The sequence below is a fragment of the Leiobunum rupestre genome, chromosome 2, assembly GCF_980474605.1.
Source record: "Leiobunum rupestre chromosome 2, qqLeiRupe1.1.hap1, whole genome shotgun sequence".
Taxonomy (NCBI): Eukaryota; Metazoa; Arthropoda; class Arachnida; order Opiliones; family Sclerosomatidae; genus Leiobunum; species Leiobunum rupestre.
In genome coordinates, this window is record NC_143385.1 from 7,869,952 (window position 1) to 7,897,258 (window position 27,307).

A 27,307-nucleotide genomic window follows, 5' to 3' on the forward strand; every position below is an offset into this window, starting at 1 on the left:
ATGCACACGGACGAAGATTTAGCCATACGTTTTAGGAATGTAACGTTTTCCTACGATAGGAAAAAATCTGCTTCGAAGGCTTTGGATAATGTCAACGTATCAGTGCCCTACGGTGTCATGTGAGTACACATTACAGAACTGTTTTTACGCTTGCTTCAAGCAAAAATTATCTTTAGTATTTAATTTAACGAAAATAATTTAAGTTCGTGTATAGAACGGCTTTTGCCTATTGGATACTTGTAAATTTAAAACAAATTTAAATGGTAATCAATTTTGGGGGCTTTCTCGAGAACTCTATATTCCAGGGTCGTTTTTGGAGAACGATATTCGGGGTTTTGCTGGTTGCCGTCTAGTACACGAACAAATGGTGAACAACCCCCTAGTTTTTATTGATTACAGCGCTGAAAACTCGGCAACCATACGACCAACCCTTAGTTTGATCTATTGGTTTACTATTAATAAGAATTTCGACGATGGTACTTTCAGCTTGATTTCTAGTTTGACCCGAAATTAGCTCAGCTGCCTTATGGGTTACTCGAACGACGATTGAATCTAACCACCTTTTAATTTCCACTCGTAATGAGTTCGAGTTACGAGCGGTATTACAACAGTAATACTTATCGCAATTCAAGTATTCCCGAGTACTCTAGTTTAGTACTAAAGTATTAAACTTGGGCGTTTAGTACGCCCCTTTAACTTGGCCCTTTTCATAGCCGTGATCATAGGAAAAGTGGTATGTTATTGCGCCTTGTAATAATAATTTTTCATAAACCTTACCTGTTTTATCTTTATTTCCGTTATTGGGGTGGCGGAGTGGTTAGCACTTTCGCCTCGCAGCAAGAGGAGCCGTGTTCGATCCCAGCTTGTAGCACTGGGTGAAAACTCGGAATAACTCCTTCCGCGTTGTGTTTGCAAGTTCTCCATAAAAACTTGTTAAGGTTAACGGTAATAGTTAGTGTAGAGAGCTGTTGGCTCACGTGGCATATAGGGCTTGCTACCACCCTCCTACACTTTGTAACCCGGCCACCTGAATTATTGGGTTTAAAAGTCGCTCGATGACTTAGGCCTAAGGTGGTGCCTTGGGTATTAGCCTAGCTGATTATTATTATTATTCAAATTATACAAGTGTTTGGTATAATTTTTAACGATACGTTTGTAGCATTCAACCTTGCGAATTGCGTCCCCAAAGACAGCCACTTTTGTTCTTTTAATTCTTAAGCGCTTGACAAAATATCCCAATTTTTGGAGCTATTGCGTTTTACTGGTTCCAAGCACCACTTCGCCATAATGGAATATTTGACGCAATATTGGTTTCTGATGTCTACAAAAACCATTTAGCCGATTCTTTCGCGGAATAGACACGGCAGAACCGGAACGAGCCTCATAGTCGCGAAAATGTTTGTTTCTCTTAGGCCATCTGCGATCGACAATTACCGTATTGAAGCGGATACCATCGTAAGGGGCTTCGCAAAAATTGCCAGCTTCAGTTAGCTCTTGAGTCAAAACATCTTGCGTCAATTTTCCAAGCCTATCCTTAATTTCGGAAAAGGTGCATTAAGCCACCAATGGTATTTCCAAAACGCCTGATTTCTGGGTGTTAGTGATCAACGTTTCACACAAATGATTGATTCCAAACGATGATGGTCTCTTCTAAAATATTTAATTGACAGATACGCTTTGCTGGGACCCAGTGGGTGCGGGAAAACGACCCTTCTGAGAGTGGTCACGGGGAAAATCACGTCCAAAGTGCAAGAAGGAGACGTCCAAGTACTGGGCGAAAGGCCCGTGTCTGGTCCTAGCATTGGATACATGCCTCAGGTGAATCTTGAAATTATTATTTATTTGATTCTTTAGATATTCAGAAAATTTTATAGAGCTAACGAAAGTCTTTAAAATTCCAATAGCGATGAGGCATTTTCCTTTCTTGATTTCCCAGTTTTACGATACAGCCGTAGCAAAAACACCTATCGACGTTTTCCAGTAATAGACGTCAAAAGAAAAATGCTCAGAATTCCGTGGTACAGATTCTCTTGACATTAGCTTCCATTTATCTTGCTTCCTAAAAAATACCGATCAGTTTTCAAGTCAATCTCAATGTTTGTGTAACTTCTATTTAAATTCCACACCTATATGTGTATCGTAAATGGGTTTTTAGCATTTTGATCAACGTTTTACGTTAGTTCAAGTGCTAAACCGCTGCTTTATATTCACTTATTTAGAGCGTTTCTCCCAATACAACTCATGGTCTTTCAGTGTGTGATTTCCCTTAAAACCCAATCAAACAAGTTCAGTATTTCATTGGATCCCTAAATATTATGTCTTCCGACGTGTTTGAAACGGACGTCGGTAACATTTTTACTTCCTCTCTCGGGACGGAGGTAAACTAAACCATGGATCGTCTCAATATACTAATTCTCCTTAATATAAATAGAAGAAGTTATTTTGTGATTTGAATACAACTTCTAATGGGCACATTTACTTAGTATTATTACCTTTTAAGATCGATCTACCTCTACTAAACATTTTAAGTAACTTCTGCTCGGGACATTCAAGAACAAGCAGCAGCACTATTTAAATTGAACTGCCAACCGCACCTCAGTCTTGGAATGACATATGATTTTAATTAACGGCTGATGTATCACTGAAAAACCTTTTTCAAATAACTCAGCCCTTTTACTTGATGAATGTCTATAGTTAAGCTTCTCACCTGGCTGGTGTTGACTTTAGCATCGTCGAAAAATTGTGGCAACCTTTCAAATTTGACTGGTGAAAAACATTCAAAATGATGCAGGTACGGTGATTCCCTTCGATAACACGGTTGAAATGCTCGGATTTTGTTGCTTAGTCTTTGCACCTCCATCTTTAAACCACCAGTTTCTCTCCGTCGTCATAATTAGACAGGTTAAGAGGATGTTTATGGGTGGCGGAGTGGTTAGTACTTTCGCCTCGCAGCAGGAGGAACCGGGTTCGATCCCAGCTTGGGGCATGGGGTGAAAACTCGAAACTACTCCTTCTGCGTTGAGTTTGCAAGTTCTCTCCACACTGGTTTAAGGGGTTTTCTCCCCTTCAATAAAAACTTGTGCAGGTTAACGGTAATGTGGGTGTAGGGACCTGTTGACTCGCGTGGCTTGCAGGGCTTGCCACAACCCTCCTACGTATTGTCACCCGGCCACCTTAATTAATGGCCTTAAAAGTCGCTTAGGCCTAAGGTGGTGTCTTGGGTATTAGCGTAGCTAATTATTATAAAAGCTTGTAGGGGTGTAGATTGTACACAATCAAGCTACGTCTACACCTCAGCTTCTATTTTTCCCTACACGTTTTTGAGGGTTGTCTTAACCTGGCTTGTGTTGGGTATGTCGAGAACGTCACAATTGTAGTTAAAAAAAAACTGTCTCGATGTTGTTATATTTAGAACGACCAAAACATATTTATTTCCTCATACCAGGATCCAATGTCATCTGACCAATATAAATATATAGTTATCTATTTGTATATAAGATGGCTTTAAAAGTCGCTCGATGACTTAGGCCTAAGGTGGTGCCTTGTGTATTAGCCTAGCTTATTAACTGTAACGATTATTATTATTAACTGTGAGTTAAGTCCCCATACTTACATTCCATATCTAGCACTCAACCACTCCCATAGCCTGAAATCTTTCAGCTCAGAAACGCTTTCCACCACTCAGTCTCATCGTCACTTACCAGACGGCTTCCTAAATAATTCACTATAATTTCCACAAATTATGATGTAATAAACCTTACGTTCTTCCTTTAATTAGAATTAATTAAATTACTTAGTTTCCCCAAAATAGAAATATGGTAATTCAAGAGTCATTCCACGACAAATGGTCAAAAGTTGTCAACCCTACCCCCTCAAATATCTTTTAAAATTCTTTCTTGGGGGGGTTTTTATTTTTTTAAGAAAAAGGCGATTTCCAAAATATTTTGGGCATTCGATGAAAAGTTTTTGAGATATTAGACATTGAAAAATTAAAAAAAATTGCCAAAATGGCGTTGACTCCTGAAATTGTCAAGTAAATATCTTAACGAATAATTATCCGATATCAAAGAAACAAACCTTGATTGAAAGACATTATCCTGCACATTCCAGAAATAATTTTTGAAAATTTGTACATTTGATCCTTGACCTCTTTAATGTAGGTTAAAATCTTTGAACTTTGACCTTCGCTCTTAACCTAGTTTCTTTTCTTATTTTAATTATTTATTTAGAATTCCCTGGATGTATTTCATTATAAAATGCTAAAATCCCAATATAATATTTTTATTTCTCGAGAAATGTAATAATTTATACAATATACATAGAAACTAGAGTAATATTTTGGTTAAAAAAATCATTCTAAAGTACTCATAATTTGGATTTGGTTTGATATTTGTATTATTTCAACGGATTGTATAAATTATTTTTGAAAAGGTGTGGGGTTCAGTAATTTCAATTCCAATCGTTAATTTACACTCAGTTAATTAGCTATAGCAGTTTTCCCACAGCTGTGAATCTTCATTTCATCAAACATTTTACTTTCTTTAAGGAACATGTTAATTCCTTTCTACTCAAATTTCGAAATAATAGCATAACAGTACGTTTATCTGTGTCGTCACAAAATGAATTTTGATTTCAGGAACTGGCCCTGCAGAGCTACATAACTATCAAAGAAACGCTGTGGTTCTTCGGAAAACTGAACCTTTTGCAAACATCCGTAATCGAGAATCAAATACAGAAATTACGAAGCATATTGGATCTACCACCGGATCACGTCTGTGTCGATAATTTGAGGTATTATCAGATATTATTTATGTAAAACAAATGTTATTATAGCGTAGATTGAATAAGCTTTTAAAATATAAACAGCTTAGAGCCCATGACAAAATAAGCATGTGATAAGGTACACGATGGGTCAAGGTATTTTTTAATTAGGTTAGTGATTTGTAACAAACAACTGTTAGTCGTACGGGTCAAATTGGGGGCTTTCCGGAAATACGAACTACGTGACGTCACTTCCGGTGACCTTGAAAATTGATATGACCTGATATTGGTATCATTCAATTGGTCTCAACGTGCTCTTACCAAATCTTCAAATCTGAACCAAACGGCGTATAAGACTAAAAAAGTAATTTTGCCTTATACATGTAAATTTGGGAGGGGCTCGAAATTCAGATTTGAAGGTTAATTTAGCGATATTTGGTAAGAGCACGTTGAAACCAATCGAATGATACCAATATCAGGTCATATCAATTTTCAAGGTCACTGGAAGTGAAGTCACGTGGCTCGTATTTCCGGAAAGCCCCCACTTTGACCCGTAAGACAAACAGTTGTTTGTTACAAATCACTAACCTAATTGAAAAATACCTTGACCCATCGTGTACCTTATCACATGCTTATTTTGTCATGGGCTCTTGGACTATAAGCTGATCTTCTCATGAATAAAAGCATGAAAATTTTTAAAAGGCTCCTGGATAAATAAAGGGTATTGATATAGAAGTTTATATGTTAGGATATCAATTTGTTTTACAGTTTGAGATGACCAAATATTTTGGTTTCCCGCTTAATACGTTTACATAAACTCTAGCAGAATTGATTTTAATGTTTCAGTGGTGGTCAAAAGCGAAGAGTGTCATTGGCCATTGCGTTGCTGCACAGCCCACCCTTGTTGATCCTGGATGAGCCCACCGTCGGAGTGGACCCACTCTTACGCAAAGAAATCTGGTCGCACCTGGTCCATCTCACAAATACTCTAAACACAACCATAATTATCACTACTCATTATATCGAAGAAGCCAAAGATGCCAACATGGCAAGTTTTTATCAAGTTTCATGGGCGCTCACTTCCTCTTGAAACATTTAATATTATTTTAGATAAGCGCAATGAGAAATGGCCGAATACTCCAAGAGGCGGCTCCGAAAGCTATTATGGAGACTTTTGATGGGCGCACTTTAGAAGAGTGCTTCTTGAAAATATGTAGATTTGACACTCCGACCACAACAAAGAATTCGCAAATGGTGAGAAACTGTGACTGCTAAGTCGAATAAGCTCGACAGAGTAAGAGTACACTGAAATATTTCTAAAAAGTGACAAAGTTACATAACTTTATCACTCCGACCACGAAAACCAATTTCCAAATGGTTAACCCGAAATAAGCACCATTGCGAAATAGAATGATAAACATAGAAATCTAAAAAGAATGAAGTATTATAAAATTTTGTAGAATCTTTAAACTTATGTTTTGTTTTTAAATTATGCATCGTGCATTACGTAAAAATTGGGAAACTGTTTCTGAAATATAAAACCTACAACCTTGTTTAAAACGTACGTTTATTGCGCACTCTATTTACACTTGGTTCAAAATATAAACAAACCATGCACGGCGACACTGCTAACATGGATGTTTATAAGTAGGCAGTACAAAAGGTACAGTATGAAAAGTACCATTTCATATTTACTAACTCACCAGCCAGAAAGTGGATGTTTAGTACATAGCCAAGTTGACTTAGGTTAACACAATGATAAAATTAGCGAATATGTAGATTAGTCCATTATGTATATAAAAAAGCTAAACCCTAAACAAATTTGAAGAAATTTAAAAACTTACTGATATCTCGTATCTATTTGGTCCGAGTTTCGCGTCTTTTGGTTTGCTCGAAGACCTATCGGTACGAGCTATTAGTAAGTTTTTAAATTTCTTCAAATTTGTTTAGGGTTTAGCTTTTTTATCCCTTTTCATAATGGACTAATCTACATATTCGCTAATTTTATCATCCTTTGCAATGCAGTCCATAGGTGGTTCTTTTTAACGTTACATTACGTTAACAGAATATTTTTCAAAATAAACGAATACTTTAAATGAAATAAGGACACAACATTCAGATGTTTTGATTTCACTACATACATTGGTTTGTTTTAGAAAGGTTAACCGATAAATGAATGGCACTCAGAATTAAAATCTGGCCAGAGGCTTAACCGCTTCCTACTCAGTGACTCTAGCAGAAGTTGGTTCCAGAACTAGAACCTGCAATCACTGCTGGGTGAGCTGAATCGGCGAATATAGTGGCAGGAAATGGCAGTAGCCATGTTTTGAAAAACACACACTTGGCGCCGTAAAAACTCAGCTTTGCGTGGTAAAAACCCACAACACGTCAAGCTATTGAAATATAAGAGTAAAATACCCGATCAAGTCAGGAGAGCGATATTTTTAGAATTATCGTAAAAATATTCAGTTTTTGAGAGAAAAGTCGTATCTTCAGTCGAATGCTTAAACGAGGGGAAGGTCACTCTTCGTTTGTGTGGGTTATAATCGAAGTTAAATTATTAAATCAGATAATCACGATTTAATCAGTTTAATCACGATTTAATCAATTTAATCACGATTTAATCAATTTAATCACGATTTAATCAATTTAATCACGATTTAATCACGATTTAATCGATTTAATCACGATTTAATCACGATTTAATCAATTTAATCACGATTTAATAACGATTTAAACGAGATTTAATAATTCTAGTCGAGATCTAATCATTGTTACCGTGATCTAATCATTATAATCTTTACCTAATCATTCCAATCAGATTCAACCATTCTAATCAATTGTAATCACAATTTAAACAATATAAATGGCTGAATCGAGTTTTAAATCATTGTAACCATAATTTAATCCACTAAAAATACTTTAATTTCATTTTTATTATTAATATTGATTAAATCCAAATTATATGGTTCGATCGTCTTTCTTGTGTTTGATTGAAATGATTAACAAAAAAAATAACTTTCACATTTTATTTAAAACCTCACAGCTTCTTAACAAGAGTGCTTATTCCCCACACCCACCGTTCTTTGAGTTTTACCACTTTCTGAAATGGGTCTAGAGAAATCCCAGCGTAACACGAAGTACGGAATAGGAGGTGTTACTGGATTTTCACCCAAATGGTATAATAATAATCAGCTAGGCCAGCGGTTCCCAAATTTATTTTGCTATGGAACCCTAAATTATCCACATAATTCTGGTGGAACCCCAACTATTTTTTTACTTATCTTAAAAGACTCTTGACACAAACAAAGATGGCCGCGCTGCGAATTCTCGGAACCCCTGTGATCCTTCCGCGGAACCCTAGGGTTCCACGGAACACCTTTTGGGAACCGCTGAGCTAGGCTAAAACCCAAGGCACCACCTTAGGCCTAATTCATCGATCGACTTTTAAAGCCTTTAATTGAACTGCCTTTTAAACAACATTCATGATGATTCAACAATTTTGAATTGAAAAATCGCAATTTAGTGTGTTTCAATCTTGTTCGAAAATGTGGCTATACTTTTAAACTAAACCCAAACGCTCGTGCTCAATTCCAAGGAGATTAAATTGTCTGTAAATAATACAAACTATATAATTTTTTCAGACAAATGAAAACGGATTGACGAACACGTTAAACGGAATTGCCAGAGAAAACGGTGGGGGCGATGTTGCACTGATCAAAAGACGTGCCATAAATTCTAAAGAACCGTATTTTAAGTTCAGAATGATGATTTTGTGCGCCAGAAATATCATATTATTCAAAAGGAACATACATCAACTACTTTTCCAACTAATCGCGCCAATCATAACATTCACTTTTTTTTGTTCATTCGTGGGAAGTCAACTTCGGGATATTCCAATCTCGATCGTGAACGAAGACAGTGCCATCACGCGGAACGGTTTGGGCGAAACGTTTATCAAGTATTTGGACAGGAGTTACGTGTCTATTGTAAGTATTTAAGGATTTAAGGGGCATAAAGACTATACAGATTTCAAAAGCCATCAAGCTTTTTCAAGATTTAAATAATGATAATAATGAAATACGTTGTGTGAACAGCAGAACAGCATAAGTCTTATTTAAGAGATAGGGTTTTAGGGTTCGACCCCCCCCCCCCAAATAAGGATCAAGGGGGTGAAAAAGATTAGTGGCCTCTAGATCACAAAAGAGTGTACAGTTTAAATCCCACCCGAAATGAAATCCTAACATTGAACCTTTTTGTGTAAGTGACCAATTTTTGCCGTAAAATTAATTCAGTACGATCTAGACGTTCGGGAAATTAAATTCTTTGAAAATCGGTATAAATATTTGGTAAACCCGGGTACATGACGAAATTAAAAACCAATACTAAAACGCGCCTTATGTATGATTGTGAGCATTGTTTTTGTGTACCCTGCCTTACTTTGAATATGGCTACGATTTCGCCTACAAGATCATTTATTGAAACCAGAATTTACGATTGCTAAAACGCCTGTTTGCAAGAAAAAGAACAACCTGCCATAATTATCTCTCAATTCGGAGAGCAGGAATGTTGTAATATTCAGTATTTTTATTTAAACGCTATAGATATTATACTAACAAGAAGACTAATTGTGGTGGCGTCACCAGGATTTCAAAATTGGTGGCGCTTAAGCCATAAGCACTGGTCAGGGGCGTCCTAGCGAGTGATATGTGGCAGGGGAGGGGAGCCCCAAAAAGGTTTGTAAAGTTGAAACATTGAGGCCGACTCGGAAAAATTAAATTTTTGATGACCATCTTTAAGTTCGAAGAAACCTTTCGACAAGTGAATTGGAAAAATTGTTAATTTTAGGAGGCGCTTTTCCGAAATTTTAGGTGGCGCTTCAGAAATTTTACAGGTGGCTCAAGCGCCACCTAAAACACCCTAGCGACGCCACTGCTTACCCAACATGATAAATTTTACCTATTTTGGGTAAATTTTAACCAAATTTTGCCAAATTTGGGTAAAATTTCAATAAATTGCATGAATAAAGTAGTATTGAGATAAATTGGGTGAAGTCAAATAAAATTGTTTGAAATCAACTAAAGTTGGGTAAATAGTAAAAATTGAATAAAAAAAAAACAAAATTGGGTTAAACCTAATAAAATTCGTTATAAGTTAGGTAAATGTGATTAAATTTCATAAATAATCGGGTAAATGTGAAAAATTCGACGATAAAAGGGTAATCGTTAATAAATTGAACGAATTTTAGTAAAAGATACAAAAGCTTCATGTTTTAAGTAAAAATTCCCATTTGGTAGTTGAAAAGATATTATTCGGTAGTTGAAATTATATTTCGGTAGTTGAAAAGATATTATTCGGTAGTTGAAAAGATATTATTCGGTAGTTGAAAAGATATTATTCAGTATTTAAAAATAAAAATAATAATCAGAAGTTAAATGAAGGACATTAAATTACACTTAGTAATTAATTAGTGTGTCACTCGCTGTAAAAGTAAAACACGCTTCTATAACAGAAAAGAAAACTGGTTTTTCGTCGCAAAGCCCAGACGAAAACCAGCAATATTTCAGCATTGGTTGAAATATAGGTGCGCCAAACTTGTTATACAATAAAAAATGAAGTCGAATAATATTGTTTCTGGATGTTATTTCATCGGCCGAATTTTCGAATGAATGCTGCAATGTAGCTGCAGCGAGTGACACACACTCTTGTAGTAAGCCAAATTGTTCCAAGCCCCGTTTTTTAAAATGTGCTCATTGTAGAGTAGTTTTATGTTTGGGATGTTTTTTATGACGATTATCACTCTCATTTTTAGTTTTTTTTCGAAACAAGTGTCATTTAAGTGTAATTTCGACATACATGTACTTTATTTAACTTCTGAATAATATTTTCATTTTTAAATACTGAATAATATCTTTTCAACTACCGAATAATATCTTTTCAACTACCGAATAATATCTTTTGAACTACCGAATAATATCTTTTCAACTACCGAATAATATCTTTTCAACTACCGAATAATATCTTTTCAACTACCGAATAATATCTTTTCAACTAGGGAATAATATCTTTTCAACTACCGAATAATATCTTTCAAATACCGATTAATATCTTTTCAACTATCGAATGATAATTTTTACTTAAAACATAAAGTTTTTGTTTCGATTACTAAAACCCCTTTTTCGTCGAATATTATCACATTTACCCGATTATTTACGAAATTTATCACCCTTCACCAATTTTATCGCAATTTAATCACATTTACCTAATTTTTAACGATTTTTTTGCGCTTTCCCAATTTTTGTCCAACTTTATAAGGTTTACTCAATTTACTGCGTTTTATCCAATTTCATCGAAATTTAATCACGTTTACCTAATTTTATAACGAATTTTATTAAGTTTACCCAATTTTGTTTTTTTCCCCAATTTTGATATTTTTACCCAATCTTGACTTTTTTACCCAATTTTATTTGATTTCAAACAATTTTATTTGACTTTACTAAATTTATCTCAATATTACTTAATTTATTCGTGTAATTTATTGAAATTTTACCAAAATTTGGAAAAATTATCATTTTGGGTAAGTTTTGACAAATTTAATTTTTTCAAATATTTGAAGAATTTTCACATGGGACCGGCCCTGTGAAACCGAGAAAATCCCATACTTTTTTAATTGGGGATTTTTACGTTTGGAGAGGCCAAAAACATTTGCGGTTGCTATGGGAAAACTAATGCCCATTGCAACTTTTCCCTTTGAAAATTTTCATACTACCATAAGGTCTACCTAACCCCCAAGTTTAAAAAAAATCGGTGAAAACCACCACGGGTAGTCTCCTTGTAAGTGTAGCATTAGTTCAAAAGAAATATTACACCGTCTTCAAGTTTAAGGTTCCGACTCCGTAGTATAAGCGCGAAGAGGAAATCGTGGAGAATGATCACGTCACTTTCGACTTTGTTGTTCGAACTTCTAGAGCGCTCTGCTTAACCCAACTCAAGTGCCGCTGTAGGATACACCGCTAGAACAAAATGCGGAGTCAAAGTCTGCCAGAAAAAAACTAGACCCTAGTGTGGTGCTTCCAAACGCCTACTGATCAAGTTTCCCAGATCGTAATTCTCGTATATAAGTTCAAATCAGGTTAATCTTTTATATTTCCGTCACCTAGCAATCTAATCTTCTCTATAATACCGTTCAGACTGAAATTTTATTGATGTCAAATTACTTGTTCGTCTCCGACGCACCAATTAATTGGTCAGCCTACGCTGTTCACACCTTTCAGAAGCTATGTTTTTTGTCTTAGAAATTGAGAAACTAGGTTTAGCCGGTCCAAATTATTTATGTTTGATGTTTTAATAATAATATTAGTTAGCAAGGTTACAACGTTCCCGCGTTAGTGACGTTACGAAATTACTTCATTTCATTAGTTGAATTTCAAAAATTTGTATATCTCAAACAAATTGTACACCCAGAAATCGGTCCCCTACCCGAAAAAAGTCGCGTGTTGGTCCACCAAAAGGTTTAACCATCGTTGGCTGTTCACACTGCCTAATTCATTGCCAATTAGTTGGATAAGATTGGTGGTCAAACTAATTGACCTTTAAAAGTTCTCTAGCCTGAACGCCCCTCTAGCTTCGATTATTGATCATTTTAATTTAATTAATAAAAGGAATGTATCATTTTCGTGTTAATTTTTAAACGAAAAATCTATAAAATTAGGTTTCGTGTGATTTTGACAATCCCTTAACAGCCAATTTACTAGGAACTTTTCCTTACTGATATCATATTACTGAAGTGATTAGTCAAGAGTTTAATAAAACTAAATTGTAACAAATGTTTCACGGAGTAGCAACAGTTGAAACCAGGCCCAAATGAATACTTGAGCATCCCCAACCCGACCAACCCAAAAAATGTTTTGCTCAACTACCGAAAGATAGAATCTACAATATTTGTATATTAATCAAAAAGGAGAATCACGTTTACTAGCGAGCTACATTACAATTTAATTTCAGTAAATATTTAAAACCTTTGAACTATAATTTTGTTTTCACGCGTTTTACTGCACCAAACTTCGAGATAACAAAACAAAATGGTTTAGAAACAACAAAAATTACATGGTTTATATAAAAATATTTAATTAAAATAAAATTAAATATGTCATAACATTTGTTTAAGTGATATTTCAACTTTATAAATTAATGGGGAAAGAAAAACGTTTCTTCAAAGCTCGAGTAACGCACCGAAGATTAGTTATCCACACACAAAAAAATACTAAATTGCCGACGGTCTTTCAGTTGAAGAAATACTGAACCAGCAAATTAAAGGGCAACGCAAGTGACCACGCAGGGGGGTAAATTATCTTATAGATAAAAAGAACCACTGCGCATGCGCTATCTGCCATAGCCTTTCCCTCTGTAAAAAAAGCAGAACCATATTTGCCGAATTTATTGTGTATAAATCAGACTTGGAATTAGCGGGAGTCTTGGGGCCAATGGCTCTTAATAAAAATCAGTGGGCTCTTAAAATAAATCATTCGAACGGGGGTTGCGGGCCACCGGGGCTCTCAATTTAATTAAAAAATATTTATTAAACATTTTACGGAAATTTCTGGAACATATTGATTTGTACGCCGTTTTTGAAACTGTTTTCCTACCCTATACGAGAGCGGGATCTAGCGTTACAAATGATTATGTGTGATATTATAATATACTTGCTTGTTTTAAAGTTAATAAATGTTATGTAAGTAACGTAACCAATTTTTATTTTCCTATTTTCCCTACCTAATTTTAAATTTTTTCCCCTAATCCCCCCCCGCTTGGGCCAGTGGCTCTCAAGAAAAATAAACTTAAGGGGGGTCGGGGGCCCGCAGGGCCCCCGTAAAAAATATCACTATTTCCAAGTCTGGTATAAATGCGCCTCTCGCGGTTTTTACGCAAAATCCATGCGTTATTTGGTCGCGAAAATGGCCGAGGAAAGTAAAGTCTCCGTGCTTACCGACAAATCGGATCCTAAACTTCTACAAAATAAATGTAATAAAAAAAGATAAATATTCTGTCGGGGTATAATGATAGGGAAATTGTTAAGGGAGACGGGATATAGGAGTGTGTGTGGTGTTGAATTTTCTTAATCCTATGTGAGGCTAGCGGCAGAGATTTACTGCGTCCAAGGCCTAATGTTTCAACTTCCATAATTAAAAATATTCAATTCACAAATAATTTTATTCCAAAACATTGTTAAATCGAAAATATCAAAGTCCAACTCTCGGAAACTAACCCAGTTCTTTTCTCCATAATAAATAAATTAAGCTAGTCCTAAATTCCTGGGTTCGTTGATTGCGAGCTAACTCAGCGAAGAAAATCGAAAAATTCGCGAATGAGAGCGAAATTGCGCCACGTGGCTACACCAAGGAGAATAAGGCTTTCGCGCTGTATAAAATCATCCTTGGAAAACCTACTTACGGCTTGTTGAAGAAAACATAATTCCCCTGCATGACCACTTGCGTTGCCCTTTAAGTGTTTTGACGGATATAGCATTGCCTTGGTATTTTTGGGCTACACCAGGAGACACGAAAAATTGAAAAGTGATTGGACGATACTATAACAATGGCAAAACGTCCATAGGACTGCTGTTCATGCTTACAGCTTCATCGTCTTGTATCCTGCTATATTTAAAACCTATTAGCAGATCATCTTCAGTATTACTAGTGTTTTTAAAGGCTAGTGTGATCTACATTAAATAAACTAGCATTGAAGCCGTTTTAAATAGCTAGTTTTAAATGCTGTTTAATATTCTATTTTCAACGAAATCGAAATTTATTATTTAAAAAAATTACAAACTAAAGCAAATTTAGGTATATTTACTAATGAGTTGGAGTTAAAAATGACTATTTTTAGTATCAAGGCTTTGGCACCCCCGAGGCTTGGCGGCTGGGTACGGGCCTGATTGAAAGCGAAGCTAATTCCTGTCCCACTTATCTTCTTTCCTTCGAGAGACACCCCAGTTGCTCCAATAATTCTTGAATACTTTTGCAATTTACTAAAGTCAACTGTTGCGCTCAACGAAGTGATTTTTCTATTAACCTAATTGGTGTCCGTCGGTTGAATCGAGTTGTAATACAAGTGCAGGGGTGTAGTACACTCACGTCGTCAGAAAAAAATTTATATTCGATATTTTAACAAATTTATAAAAAATTTCATTTCGTTAAATCATTTGGTGAACTCATTCTTAACGCTTTTCCTCGTTTACCAGGACCCCTAAGATAAACCACTGATTATAATAAAAAATTTAAGACCACGATATTTTATATGATTTATAAGTTTATACGCACAATGTCTGTAGACAGACGCCAATTTCTCAGCCGCACTCACTTCTGTGAAAAACGGCGATTCGTGGGTTTTCCTTCACATCCGAGAGAACTTCACGGACTGCTTTAAGCGGAAGTTGGAAGATGGATTGGACGCCGATGAAAACACCGTGAATTGCAGCTCCATTTCCGGCTATTACGACCTCTCCAGTAAGCAATGCTATTATGATGTCTCGAGGCATGACAACTGTCATTTATCATTTTAATGTCGATTTAGTTATCGTTGGTCGCCATTTTTTGCTATGAATTTTAAATTTTCATTCAATGCTTAACATACCGTATCGCGTATGGTACTATCACTCTGACGGCTTTGGCCCCGCCTACGAGAGAAAAAATCCCCTCTGCGCGCGCTCCCCTCTCACTTAGTTGTTTGTTAAGTTAACATAGTGACGTCAAAAAACCGTCAGCCTTATAGAGACGAAAATCGGCCGCTATAAGCATTCCAAGTAGAACTATGGATTCCTGAGTTGAATAACCATATCTTCAGGCCCGTAAAAATGTATGATTCGGCTTAGAACCGATCTAAATCGCCATAAAAGAAAATGATAATATAATAATTATAAAAAGAATGTCATTAAAGGAACAACGAAAGTTTTGAGAACTCATTCCTTTTAGAAGAGTTCATTGTGAAAAGCCATTTCGGATGACCTTCAATAGCATTTACAAAGTCATTGAAGAAATATCGGCTGAGTTCATTCCAGTTAAAAGTTGTTAAGTGTTTACCATAATATTTTAGATCAATTTGCCTTGAGTTCAAGCTATGCGACCTGACTATTTAAAATTTATGGCAAAACACAATTTGAACAATTGATAAGAACATGAGACTTTATTTGAAATCTTTCTGAATTTCAGATCAGCAAATATACTACGCTCTTCTTCGATCATTCTCAAAGTCATACCAGTCGTTCTTCGAGGAATTCTTGGTTTCCCTCAACAAAACCAAAATGATTGCCCGATTTCCTTTGGACGTAAGTGCGTCATTATTCCGTTATGCCTTTCTTACGCGTGTTTGATAAATTCCAGAATCAACGGTAATGGCAATTATCTACAATTTATCGGACTTCTTACTCGGAAAACCAAAACGACATGAACTTAAAAGCATTTTCTTGTACCTCCATTTTTGCATAAATCGGAATTTTAGAAGTACATTTTGTTAATTCATGCAATATTGACTAATTATTTCAAAAGTCAAAATTTTAGCCAGAGATTCCAACCGTAGACCGGTTTCGCCCTTTTGGGGCTCATCAGTACTGTGTAGGAACTCTGGCTTTACTCGGAGATCGGCCGATATCAGTTAAACTAATAAACATTCAGAGTGCCCTATATGTGAGCAGTCCATTGCAATTTATAATGAAATTCTTCACCAATTATTGCATGGCAGTCGCTTTTCAGCAGACATCTTTTACGCTGAATAGCGACTGCCATGCAATAATTGGTGAAGAATTTCATTATAAATTGCAATGGACTGCTCACATATAGGGCACTCTGAATGTTTATGACTAATTATTGTTTTATTGCAATAGGTCTTTGATTTACTGCTAATCAAATATTTAGCAAAATAGTTCGTCAGGCTGTCAGTGTGCATAAATGACCAAGAAGACCGCTTGATTTTGGTTGAACCAAAATCTCACAATTTAAGTTGGAAAATTAAACGTTTTCTTTATTTTAGTCCGTGTTACGTATTATTACTCAGAAATTGGATTGCCGTTTTAAATTCTACAAATTATTCTACACTGTGGCTCGTGTAGCATTTAGAGCTTGTCACCATCTCCTCGAGATTGTATACCGGCCACCGGAATTTGTTTGAAGTTCGTATTCAACGAAGTAGTCAGCAAAGCTTCAATGACGGAGTCGAATGTTAAAAGGAACGAAAACTGGTTTATTATTAAATTAACATATTTAAAATAATAACAATTTAAATGCTAGTGCACAACTCCAGATACCGCGGTTAATGAAATAACATACGGTTATATTCAAGATTTTAGCAGTGTTATCTTTAGATAACGTTAAAGAACAATCGGGAATATTGTCAAAAAAACGCCTGATAGTCTACCCTGGGTAGATGCATTTTGGGTCAGAAGTCCACATCGTTTTGTCTTTTCAACAGAATTAATGGCATTAAAAGTAGCTAAATAACTTGGCCATAAGGTGGTGCTTTGGGTATTAGCCTGACTGATTTTTAATATTACAATTTAAAATATTTATTAACAACTTATTTAAATTAGATTTTTCTATGTAAATAAAAATGGATAATTTACCAGATGCTAATGCTAAATTATTTCAAACCCGTACTGGAAGTGGCTTATGTCGATGTCTATTTGGTTACAGATGTCTTCCACTATTTTCGGATCTCATGACAGGAATGCGGGAGACGCCATGATTCCAGGAATCATGATGATACTTATTAGCGCTTTTGCGTCCGGATTGTGTGTATTCAAATTTATCAACGAATGGAAAAGTGGCGTACTCGAAAGAATTCAAATGTGCGGCGTTTCAAACATAGACACTATGCTATCTACTTACGCTACGGAAATACTTAAAATCATTGCCGGAACAATTTCAATGATCATTTTCATTTTCTATATCTTCCAAGTGCCTCAAAAGGGCTCTGTCGTTCTTCTCGCCATCCTTACGATCTTACAAGGACTGCAAGGAACTGCATTTGGTGAGACATTTCTGATTAAATATTAAGGGATGAGTTCGTCAGGTCTGCAGCGCCCTTTGTCTATTAGTGAGAAATAACGAAACTAACGTCCAGATGGCACAGCGGGGGCGCAGGTTTATCCCCAAAGTAAAGAAAGTAGTTCTTTGATGCCCACAGTTGGGTAGTCGCAATAGACACTATGTTACGACAGCCAATTATTTAAATTAAATAGAAGTAAATGAATCATTAACTTAATGATCACTTTTAACTATTTAGTGAACCTAATTGATGTAACTTTAATTTTGATACTTCATCCATATATCATTTTATTTAATTTGTTAGAATTATTTATATTTTTTAATTATATTTGGTTTTTGAACAAAGGATGAAAATTTTCAAATATGTACTATATGCAGCGGGCAGTTATTTTAGCCTCTATGTCCAACTCTCCAGGATTCAAGATCCTTAAAAAGGCAATTTTATTTTTTTGGTGGAAATTTTATTTTAGTTTCAGCCTAATTATAAAGGGTATTTAAATTATCCGGTGTTATGATACATACAATTTTATTTTGGCTTACGTCCGCCAATTTGAATCTAAGTTAGTGAGTTTTGAATATTAACCTGCAACCGAAAAACCACCTATCATCATGGGTCAACGGGCTCGGGCTGCCCGAGCTCAATTGGAAACCGAGCTCCGGTATTTTAAATAAATATTGTGAGCCTGAGACGAGACCGATAAGTTCTTACGTTAAAACCGAGCCCGAGCTGAGGTATTGAGGAACGCATATTGTAACTGTTGTAATACAATTAACTTCGAGCTCGAGTTTAAACCCATTCCATGATTCACATTACTTGGAGCTCCAGCCCGAGCCCGTATTAAAAATTAAGGTACTAAGAGCTCAACCCTGAGCTCGACATAATACTTGAGCCCGAGCTCGAGACTGATTTTGGTAGTTTTCATATCGGAGGTGAGCCCAAGCTCAACTCACGATAACGATTGAGCCCGAGCCTGAGACCGATTTGAAAACTGTTTTCCTATCTGAGGATGAGCTCGGTCTCCTTCCAGTTCGCAATATTGTTTAGCCCTAAGCCGACGTTCGAAATTTATTTTGGCAAAAAAAGCGTTAGAAGCTAGCTACGACTAGCGCCGTCTGGATATCTGGGCTCCGGGCTGCCTGACCGCCTCCGCCTGTCTTTCAGGTGTGCCAGTGATGCCGGAATGGAGCTCGAAACCCCTAATTGGGCTATTTGATAAATAAATTGTGCGAAGTAGTTCTAAAACATAGTGAAACTGAGCTCGAGGCTACCATTTTATTTGTAAGTAACTATAGTGAGCACGAACCCGAGACTGCCCGTATATTTATAACTACAGTGAATCCGAGCCCGAGACTGCCCGTATATTTATAACTACAGTGAGTCCGAGCCCGAGACTGCCCGTATATTTATAACTACAGTGAGTCCGAGCCCGAGACTGCCCGTATATTTATAACTCAGTGAGTCCGAGCCCGAGACTGCCCGTATATTTATAACTCAGTGAGTCCGAGCCCGAGACTGCCCGTATATTTATAACTACAGTGAATCCGAGCCCGAGACTGCCCGTATATTTATAACTACAGTGAGTCCGAGCCCGAGACTGCCCGTATATTTATAACTACAGTGAGTCCGAGCCCGAGACTGCCCGTATATTTATAACTACAGTGAATCCGAGCCCGAGACTGCCCGTATATTTATAACTACAGTGAGTCCGAGCCCGAGACTGCCCGTATATTTATAACTACAGTGATTCCGAGCCCAAGACTGCCCGTATATTTATAACTACAGTGAGTCCGAGCCCGAGACTGCCCGTATATTTATAACTACAGTGAGTCCGAGCCCGAGACTGCCCGTATATTTATAACTCAGTGAGTCCGAGCCCGAGACTGCCCGTATATTTATAACTCAGTGAGTCCGAGCCCGAGACTGCCCGTATATTTATAACTACAGTGAATCCGAGCCCGAGACTGCCCGTATATTTATAACTACAGTGAGTACGAGCCCGAGGCTGCCCGTATATTTATAACTACAGTGAGTCCGAGCCCGAGACTGCCCGTATATTTATAACTACAGTGAATCCGAGCCCGAGACTGCCCGTATATTTATAACTACAGTGAGTCCGAGCCCGAGACTGCCCGTATATTTATAACTACAGTGATTCCGAGCCCGAGACTGCCCGTATATTTATAACTCAGTGAGTCCGAGCCCGAGACTGCCCGTATATTTATAACTACAGTGAGTCCGAGCCCGAGACTGCCCGTATATTTATAACTACAGTGAGTCCGAGCCCGAGACTGCCCGTATATTTATAACTCAGTGAGTCCGAGCCCGAGACTGCCCGTATATTTATAACTACAGTGAGTTCGAGCCCGAGACTGCCCGTATATTTATAACTACAGTGAGTCCGAGCCCGAGACTGCCCGTATATTTATAACTCAGTGAGTCCGAGCCCGAGACTGCCCGTATATTTATAACTCAGTGAGTCCGAGCCCGAGACTGCCCGTATATTTATAACTACAGTGAATCCGAGCCCGAGACTGCCCGTATATTTATAACTACAGTGAGTCCGAGCCCGAGACTGCCCGTATATTTATAACTACAGTGAGTCCGAGCCCGAGACTGCCCGTATATTTATAACTACAGTGAATCCGAGCCCGAGACTGCCCGTATATTTATAACTACAGTGAGTCCGAGCCCGAGACTGCCCGTATATTTATAACTACAGTGAGTCCGAGCCCGAGACTGCCCGTATATTTATAACTCAGTGAGTCCGAGCCCGAGACTGCCCGTATATTTATAACTACAGTGAATCCGAGCCCGAGACTGCCCGTATATTTATAACTACAGTGAGTCCGAGCCCGAGACTGCCCGTATATTTATAACTACAGTGAGTCCGAGCCCGAGACTGCCCGTATATTTATAACTACAGTGAATCCGAGCCCGAGACTGCCCGTATATTTATAACTACAGTGAGTCCGAGCCCGAGACTGCCCGTATATTTATAACTACAGTGATTCCGAGCCCAAGACTGCCCGTATATTTATAACTACAGTGAGTCCGAGCCCGAGACTGCCCGTATATTTATAACTACAGTGAATCCGAGCCCGAGACTGCCCGTATATTTATAACTACAGTGAGTACGAGCCCGAGGCTGCCCGTATATTTATAACTACAGTGAGTCCGAGCCCGAGACTGCCCGTATATTTATAACTACAGTGAATCCGAGCCCGAGACTGCCCGTATATTTATAACTACAGTGAGTCCGAGCCCGAGACTGCCCGTATATTTATAACTACAGTGATTCCGAGCCCGAGACTGCCCGTATATTTATAACTCAGTGAGTCCGAGCCCGAGACTGCCCGTATATTTATAACTACAGTGAGTCCGAGCCCGAGACTGCCCGTATATTTATAACTACAGTGAGTCCGAGCCCGAGACTGCCCGTATATTTATAACTCAGTGAGTCCGAGCCCGAGACTGCCCGTATATTTATAACTACAGTGAGTTCGAGCCCGAGACTGCCCGTATATTTATAACTACAGTGAGTCCGAGCCCGAGACTGCCCGTATATTTATAACTCAGTGAGTCCGAGCCCGAGACTGCCCGTATATTTATAACTCAGTGAGTCCGAGCCCGAGACTGCCCGTATATTTATAACTACAGTGAATCCGAGCCCGAGACTGCCCGTATATTTATAACTACAGTGAGTCCGAGCCCGAGACTGCCCGTATATTTATAACTACAGTGAGTCCGAGCCCGAGACTGCCCGTATATTTATAACTACAGTGAATCCGAGCCCGAGACTGCCCGTATATTTATAACTACAGTGAGTCCGAGCCCGAGACTGCCCGTATATTTATAACTACAGTGAGTCCGAGCCCGAGACTGCCCGTATATTTATAACTCAGTGAGTCCGAGCCCGAGACTGCCCGTATATTTATAACTACAGTGAGTCCGAGCCCGAGACTGCCCGTATATTTATAACTACAGTGAGTCCGAGCCCGAGACTGCCCGTATATTTATAACTCAGTGAGTCCGAGCCCGAGACTGCCCGTATATTTATAACTACAGTGAGTTCGAGCCCGAGACTGCCCGTATATTTATAACTACAGTGAGTCCGAGCCCGAGACTGCCCGTATATTTATAACTCAGTGAGTCCGAGCCCGAGACTGCCCGTATATTTATAACTCAGTGAGTCCGAGCCCGAGACTGCCCGTATATTTATAACTACAGTGAATCCGAGCCCGAGACTGCCCGTATATTTATAACTACAGTGAGTCCGAGCCCGAGACTGCCCGTATATTTATAACTACAGTGAGTCCGAGCCCGAGACTGCCCGTATATTTATAACTACAGTGAATCCGAGCCCGAGACTGCCCGTATATTTATAACTACAGTGAGTCCGAGCCCGAGACTGCCCGTATATTTATAACTACAGTGAGTCCGAGCCCGAGACTGCCCGTATATTTATAACTCAGTGAGTCCGAGCCCGAGACTGCCCGTATATTTATAACTACAGTGAATCCGAGCCCGAGACTGCCCGTATATTTATAACTACAGTGAGTCCGAGCCCGAGACTGCCCGTATATTTATAACTACAGTGAGTCCGAGCCCGAGACTGCCCGTATATTTATAACTACAGTGAATCCGAGCCCGAGACTGCCCGTATATTTATAACTACAGTGAGTCCGAGCCCGAGACTGCCCGTATATTTATAACTACAGTGATTCCGAGCCCAAGACTGCCCGTATATTTATAACTACAGTGAGTCCGAGCCCGAGACTGCCCGTATATTTATAACTACAGTGAATCCGAGCCCGAGACTGCCCGTATATTTATAACTACAGTGAGTACGAGCCCGAGGCTGCCCGTATATTTATAACTACAGTGAGTCCGAGCCCGAGACTGCCCGTATATTTATAACTACAGTGAATCCGAGCCCGAGACTGCCCGTATATTTATAACTACAGTGAGTCCGAGCCCGAGACTGCCCGTATATTTATAACTACAGTGATTCCGAGCCCGAGACTGCCCGTATATTTATAACTCAGTGAGTCCGAGCCCGAGACTGCCCGTATATTTATAACTACAGTGAGTCCGAGCCCGAGACTGCCCGTATATTTATAACTACAGTGAGTCCGAGCCCGAGACTGCCCGTATATTTATAACTCAGTGAGTCCGAGCCCGAGACTGCCCGTATATTTATAACTACAGTGAGTTCGAGCCCGAGACTGCCCGTATATTTATAACTACAGTGAGTCCGAGCCCGAGACTGCCCGTATATTTATAACTCAGTGAGTCCGAGCCCGAGACTGCCCGTATATTTATAACTCAGTGAGTCCGAGCCCGAGACTGCCCGTATATTTATAACTACAGTGAATCCGAGCCCGAGACTGCCCGTATATTTATAACTACAGTGAGTCCGAGCCCGAGACTGCCCGTATATTTATAACTACAGTGAGTCCGAGCCCGAGACTGCCCGTATATTTATAACTACAGTGAATCCGAGCCCGAGACTGCCCGTATATTTATAACTACAGTGAGTCCGAGCCCGAGACTGCCCGTATATTTATAACTACAGTGAGTCCGAGCCCGAGACTGCCCGTATATTTATAACTCAGTGAGTCCGAGCCCGAGACTGCCCGTATATTTATAACTACAGTGAGTCCGAGCCCGAGACGGTTTGTAGGTTTTAAATCTACTGAGCTTGAGACCTCACATCGGCGGGGAAATTTATATTGCGAGCTCGAGCCCGAGACTCGGCCAATAATTGGTGAGACCAAGGTGAGCCCGAGACCATTCGTAAGCTCATATACGAATTCAGTGAGGTGAGCTCGAGCCAGCTCTGCGCGTTGACCTATGCCTGTCATTATCATTTCTTACTTATGTTAATTACAGAATATCTATACAAGCAATATTTTATGGATAATTTTTCAAATCGGGATGCACTATGCCATTTCATCAATTTCTTAAATTGTTTCACAATGTTCGATAAAATATTTTTAATATGTTAAGTTGCAGGTTAATAAAGGGGAAATATCTAGTGACCATCGACGCAAAGATACTAATACGTGTTTCCGGTAAATCACTGCAGACAGCTAATTAACTTCGACTTTTCTATTACAAGATGTTGTAAATAATCATAATAATTTTATAATTTAGATGAATCGATCAAAATTTAAACCGCCATTAGCAAAATAAAATGAATAATAGTTCGTAATTCTTAGAATAGATGGCGTTGCCGTTCTCCAAAAAATCACGTGACTATCATATTTTCAGCCCAGCTGGACTTTATAGTTTCGCCTATTTCTAACTATTCCTATCCGCGTTAAATTTAAAAGTGCAATAATAAATAAAGATTTAATGTAGATTATCATTTTTAAGTTTCGTAATAACGGATTTTTATTATTTCACACATAAACAATAAATCAAAATCGCACGTTTATGTTTTTAACTATATAGGTAATCGCGGAATTACCTGTTCTATACTTACCCTGGATTCGTTAAAAGGATTTTTTACCAACTTATTAATTACTTATCACTTGGAAATATACTTTATTTCCCAAAATTTATATAACGCGCAAGTATAGTTGAAAATTCAACAGTAAACCGGCCAAATGTTAAAATCACGCCGACGATTAACAGGAAATACGAGCTAGTATCTTTGCGCCAAATGTACTAGATATTTTACCTTTCTTAACCTGCAGCCAAGTATATATAGACTATAGAGCTTCATCAAAAACTTAAAAATATCGTTGGTTTGATGAAAACGTGTAGGAGAAACTTGTATCTGAGTGTAGACGTTACTCATTGTGTAAAATGTATATTACCAATATTTCACGGAATTACACGAAATACGTTATAATCGGTCTGGCAAGTCAAAAAATATATTTATGTGTTAAAGCTAAGAAATATTCATTCAATTACTAAGGAAAGTTTTGGAATTCACAAACCAGTATTTTTTTTGAGAAAACCTGCATATTTAAATTGTAAAATCTGTAATACTTTCGGAAACAATAGAGGATTATTTTAAATAAATAATCTATGGCGTTGAATGCATTAGGACGTTCACTTATAAAATTAAATAAATTATTTGAAGGGGAAAAAACGTATGTTTTATTCTCTGTTACAACCTTAGAAATGGGAAAAGTCTACTAGACAAAATGCATTATTACCAATAAAACGCATTTGATTTTATTTACGAGAATTAATAAATTAAGTGCAATTACATTAATAAACAGAAAAGGTAAGAAGCGGCGAAATTTCCAAAAGTACGTCTCTCCAATGCTTAAGATTTACTGAATTACAACATAAATTTACTGCACTTAGAAGTGAGTAGGGTTGTTCGATTGAAATCAATTTTATTTAAATTATTTAAAAAAAAACATTGTATTATTTATGAAAATATACAAAAGTAGGTTCTTTAGCAAAGACAATTTTGAGCAAACTAAATTAAATTTAGTTTTAAATTCAGGACCTGCAAGTCACTGTTTATATAGTACTTGTTAAAATAATGGAAATTTAGCACCTTTACGGAAGCAACAAGCGTTCCCTTTTAACCAGGTAGCTTTTTGGACATATTAAGCCTTGGCAAAAACATGACGGCTGAAAAGTTTCCATTATTTCAACAAGCACTATATAAACAATTCCTTACGGGTCCTGGCTCTCGGAAATATTACTTCTTGGCGATTTCCAGGGAGGATGATTTATTTAAGCGCCTATTTGACAAGAAAAAAATCCAGAAAATAAAGTTCATTACAATCAATAAAAATTCCATTTAAATAAAATAAAATAAATAAATTATTTTCGATTTAAAAAATAAGGAACAACGACCCTGGAACTGACAAGGAGACTACCCGAGGTGATTATCACGGATTTTGTTGAAACTCGGGGGTTATGTAGACCTTATAAGAGTATGAAAATTACCAACTTTAGGGAGAAATTCCAATGGCCTTTAGTTTTCCCATGACAATCGAAAATGTGTTTGATCTCTTAAAACGAATAATCTCCATTTAAAAAAGCATGGGATTTTCTCGGTTTCACAGGGTACTTTCTTACTTAAAAAATTTTAAAAAATTAAATTTTCAAAACTTATCCAAAAAGATAAAATTGATCAAGAATTTTGGGTAAAATTTCTCAATTTTCTTTAAATTTTAACAACATTTGGGTAACCGAGAAAATATCATGGTTTTTTAAATGGAGAGGTCAAAAACATTTTCGGTTGCCATAGGAAAACTAAAGCCCATTGCAACTTTTCCCTTTGGCAATTTTCATATAACCATAAGGTCTACCGAACCCTAGAGTTTCAACAAAATCCGGGATAATCACCTCGGGTGAGTACAATGATGCGATTGTCCTAGAAAAATTGAGCTTCTTTAATGAAGTGCTCGATTTTCTATCAAGATGGCGTATACTCTTTCTGTGATGATGTTCCATAATATAAGAAGAAAGGCTCCTGTTTTTGGGGTAGCATCGTTCATCGCTCTCACGCCACTCTTAAGAAAACGTCACACTAGACATTAAAACTCACTTTAAGTCAGTCTGTTTGCCAGTTTTGACCAATAAAATTGAGATAAACTCATCATGAGAACTGGTTTCAAGCTATTAGGGTGACCATGGCTTTATTGAATTTCGTGGTGAGCTTCATGAAAAAAGAAACGATCAAACGCGTTTTTCCGATTCCCCATAACGTGTTGAATGTTTTCAGTCAATAAAGGAAGAAGTGTAGCGGGAAAATGTTGTAACGTATTCAGCGATAATGCGAAGTAAATAAAAAGTAACACCCTGTTCACCAACATGATATTAGTTAGTTTCTCGAATACATAGTGATTTATGAAAACTGTAGCTTTCCGTGGTGATTGAATGAAAAGTATTACCTTCCGTAATAAGTTATTTTCAGAAAGAACTGAAAGTTTGTTTTGGCTTTCCCAACCTTTTTATTTTCCATGTCGCGTTGTACTTTCTCATTTACAAAATTGATCTAGCACTTTTCTGAAAACTAATTTCGAACTTTGTGAACACAATTTAAGAATTCGATGAAATTGCACTAAATTCTAGTGTATATAGTTTATGGAAAAAATATTTTTTATCAATTTCCAGCCTGTATAACTTGGTAATCTTCTTTCAATAGGGCTTTTAATGTCAAACCTATTTGACAATTCAGCAGCTGGTATCTTTGTCACTAAAACATTCATGGTTGTCAACTTCATTGCTTGTGGTGAGTATAATTGGTCTTTAAAACTAATGTGAAATTGTTAAAATAAAATTATAATACCTTTGGTTTTTAAAATACGAGGGATCTGCTAGGTTCCCTAGAGGGAGAATAATAATAGAGCGTTCTATAAAATCGGCCAAACTTTTCATACAGACTATAGAGCTAGTTCAGCAGGACTAACAACAGTTGTTATTCTTTGGTTTAAGTTAATTCGGCTTATGTCCTGTCTTTATATGAATATTTTAGAGACGTACCTTTTATTAGTTGTAGGAGGGACCCTAGGTGTTGAAGTATGTTTGG

General features: G+C 37.4%; 1 protein-coding gene across 1 annotated transcript; it reads left to right on the forward strand.

The window, feature by feature from the left end:
* LOC149955998 (ABC transporter G family member 23-like) lies at positions 1-27,042 on the forward strand. The gene is made up of 10 exons (XM_090166731.1): positions 1-119; positions 1,671-1,818; positions 4,637-4,791; positions 5,608-5,809; positions 5,872-6,015; positions 8,406-8,750; positions 15,092-15,266; positions 15,969-16,084; positions 17,445-17,781; positions 26,924-27,042. The coding sequence occupies exons 1-10, from the start codon at positions 1-3 to the stop codon at positions 27,040-27,042; spliced, it is 1,860 nt and encodes a 619-aa protein (XP_090022857.1).
* Positions 27,043-27,307: the final 265 nt, after the last annotated feature.

Bases quoted from the DNA above. Each gene is read 5' to 3' on its own strand.
- LOC149955998 (XM_090166731.1), top strand. From the start codon at position 1: ATGCACACGGACGAAGATTTAGCCATACGTTTTAGGAATGTAACGTTT. The intron at 120-1,670 runs GTGAGTACACAT...TTTAATTGACAG, and splicing joins TCAGTGCCCTACGGTGTCAT to ATACGCTTTGCTGGGACCCA. The intron at 17,782-26,923 runs GTGAGACATTTC...TTCTTTCAATAG, and splicing joins ACTGCAAGGAACTGCATTTG to GGCTTTTAATGTCAAACCTA.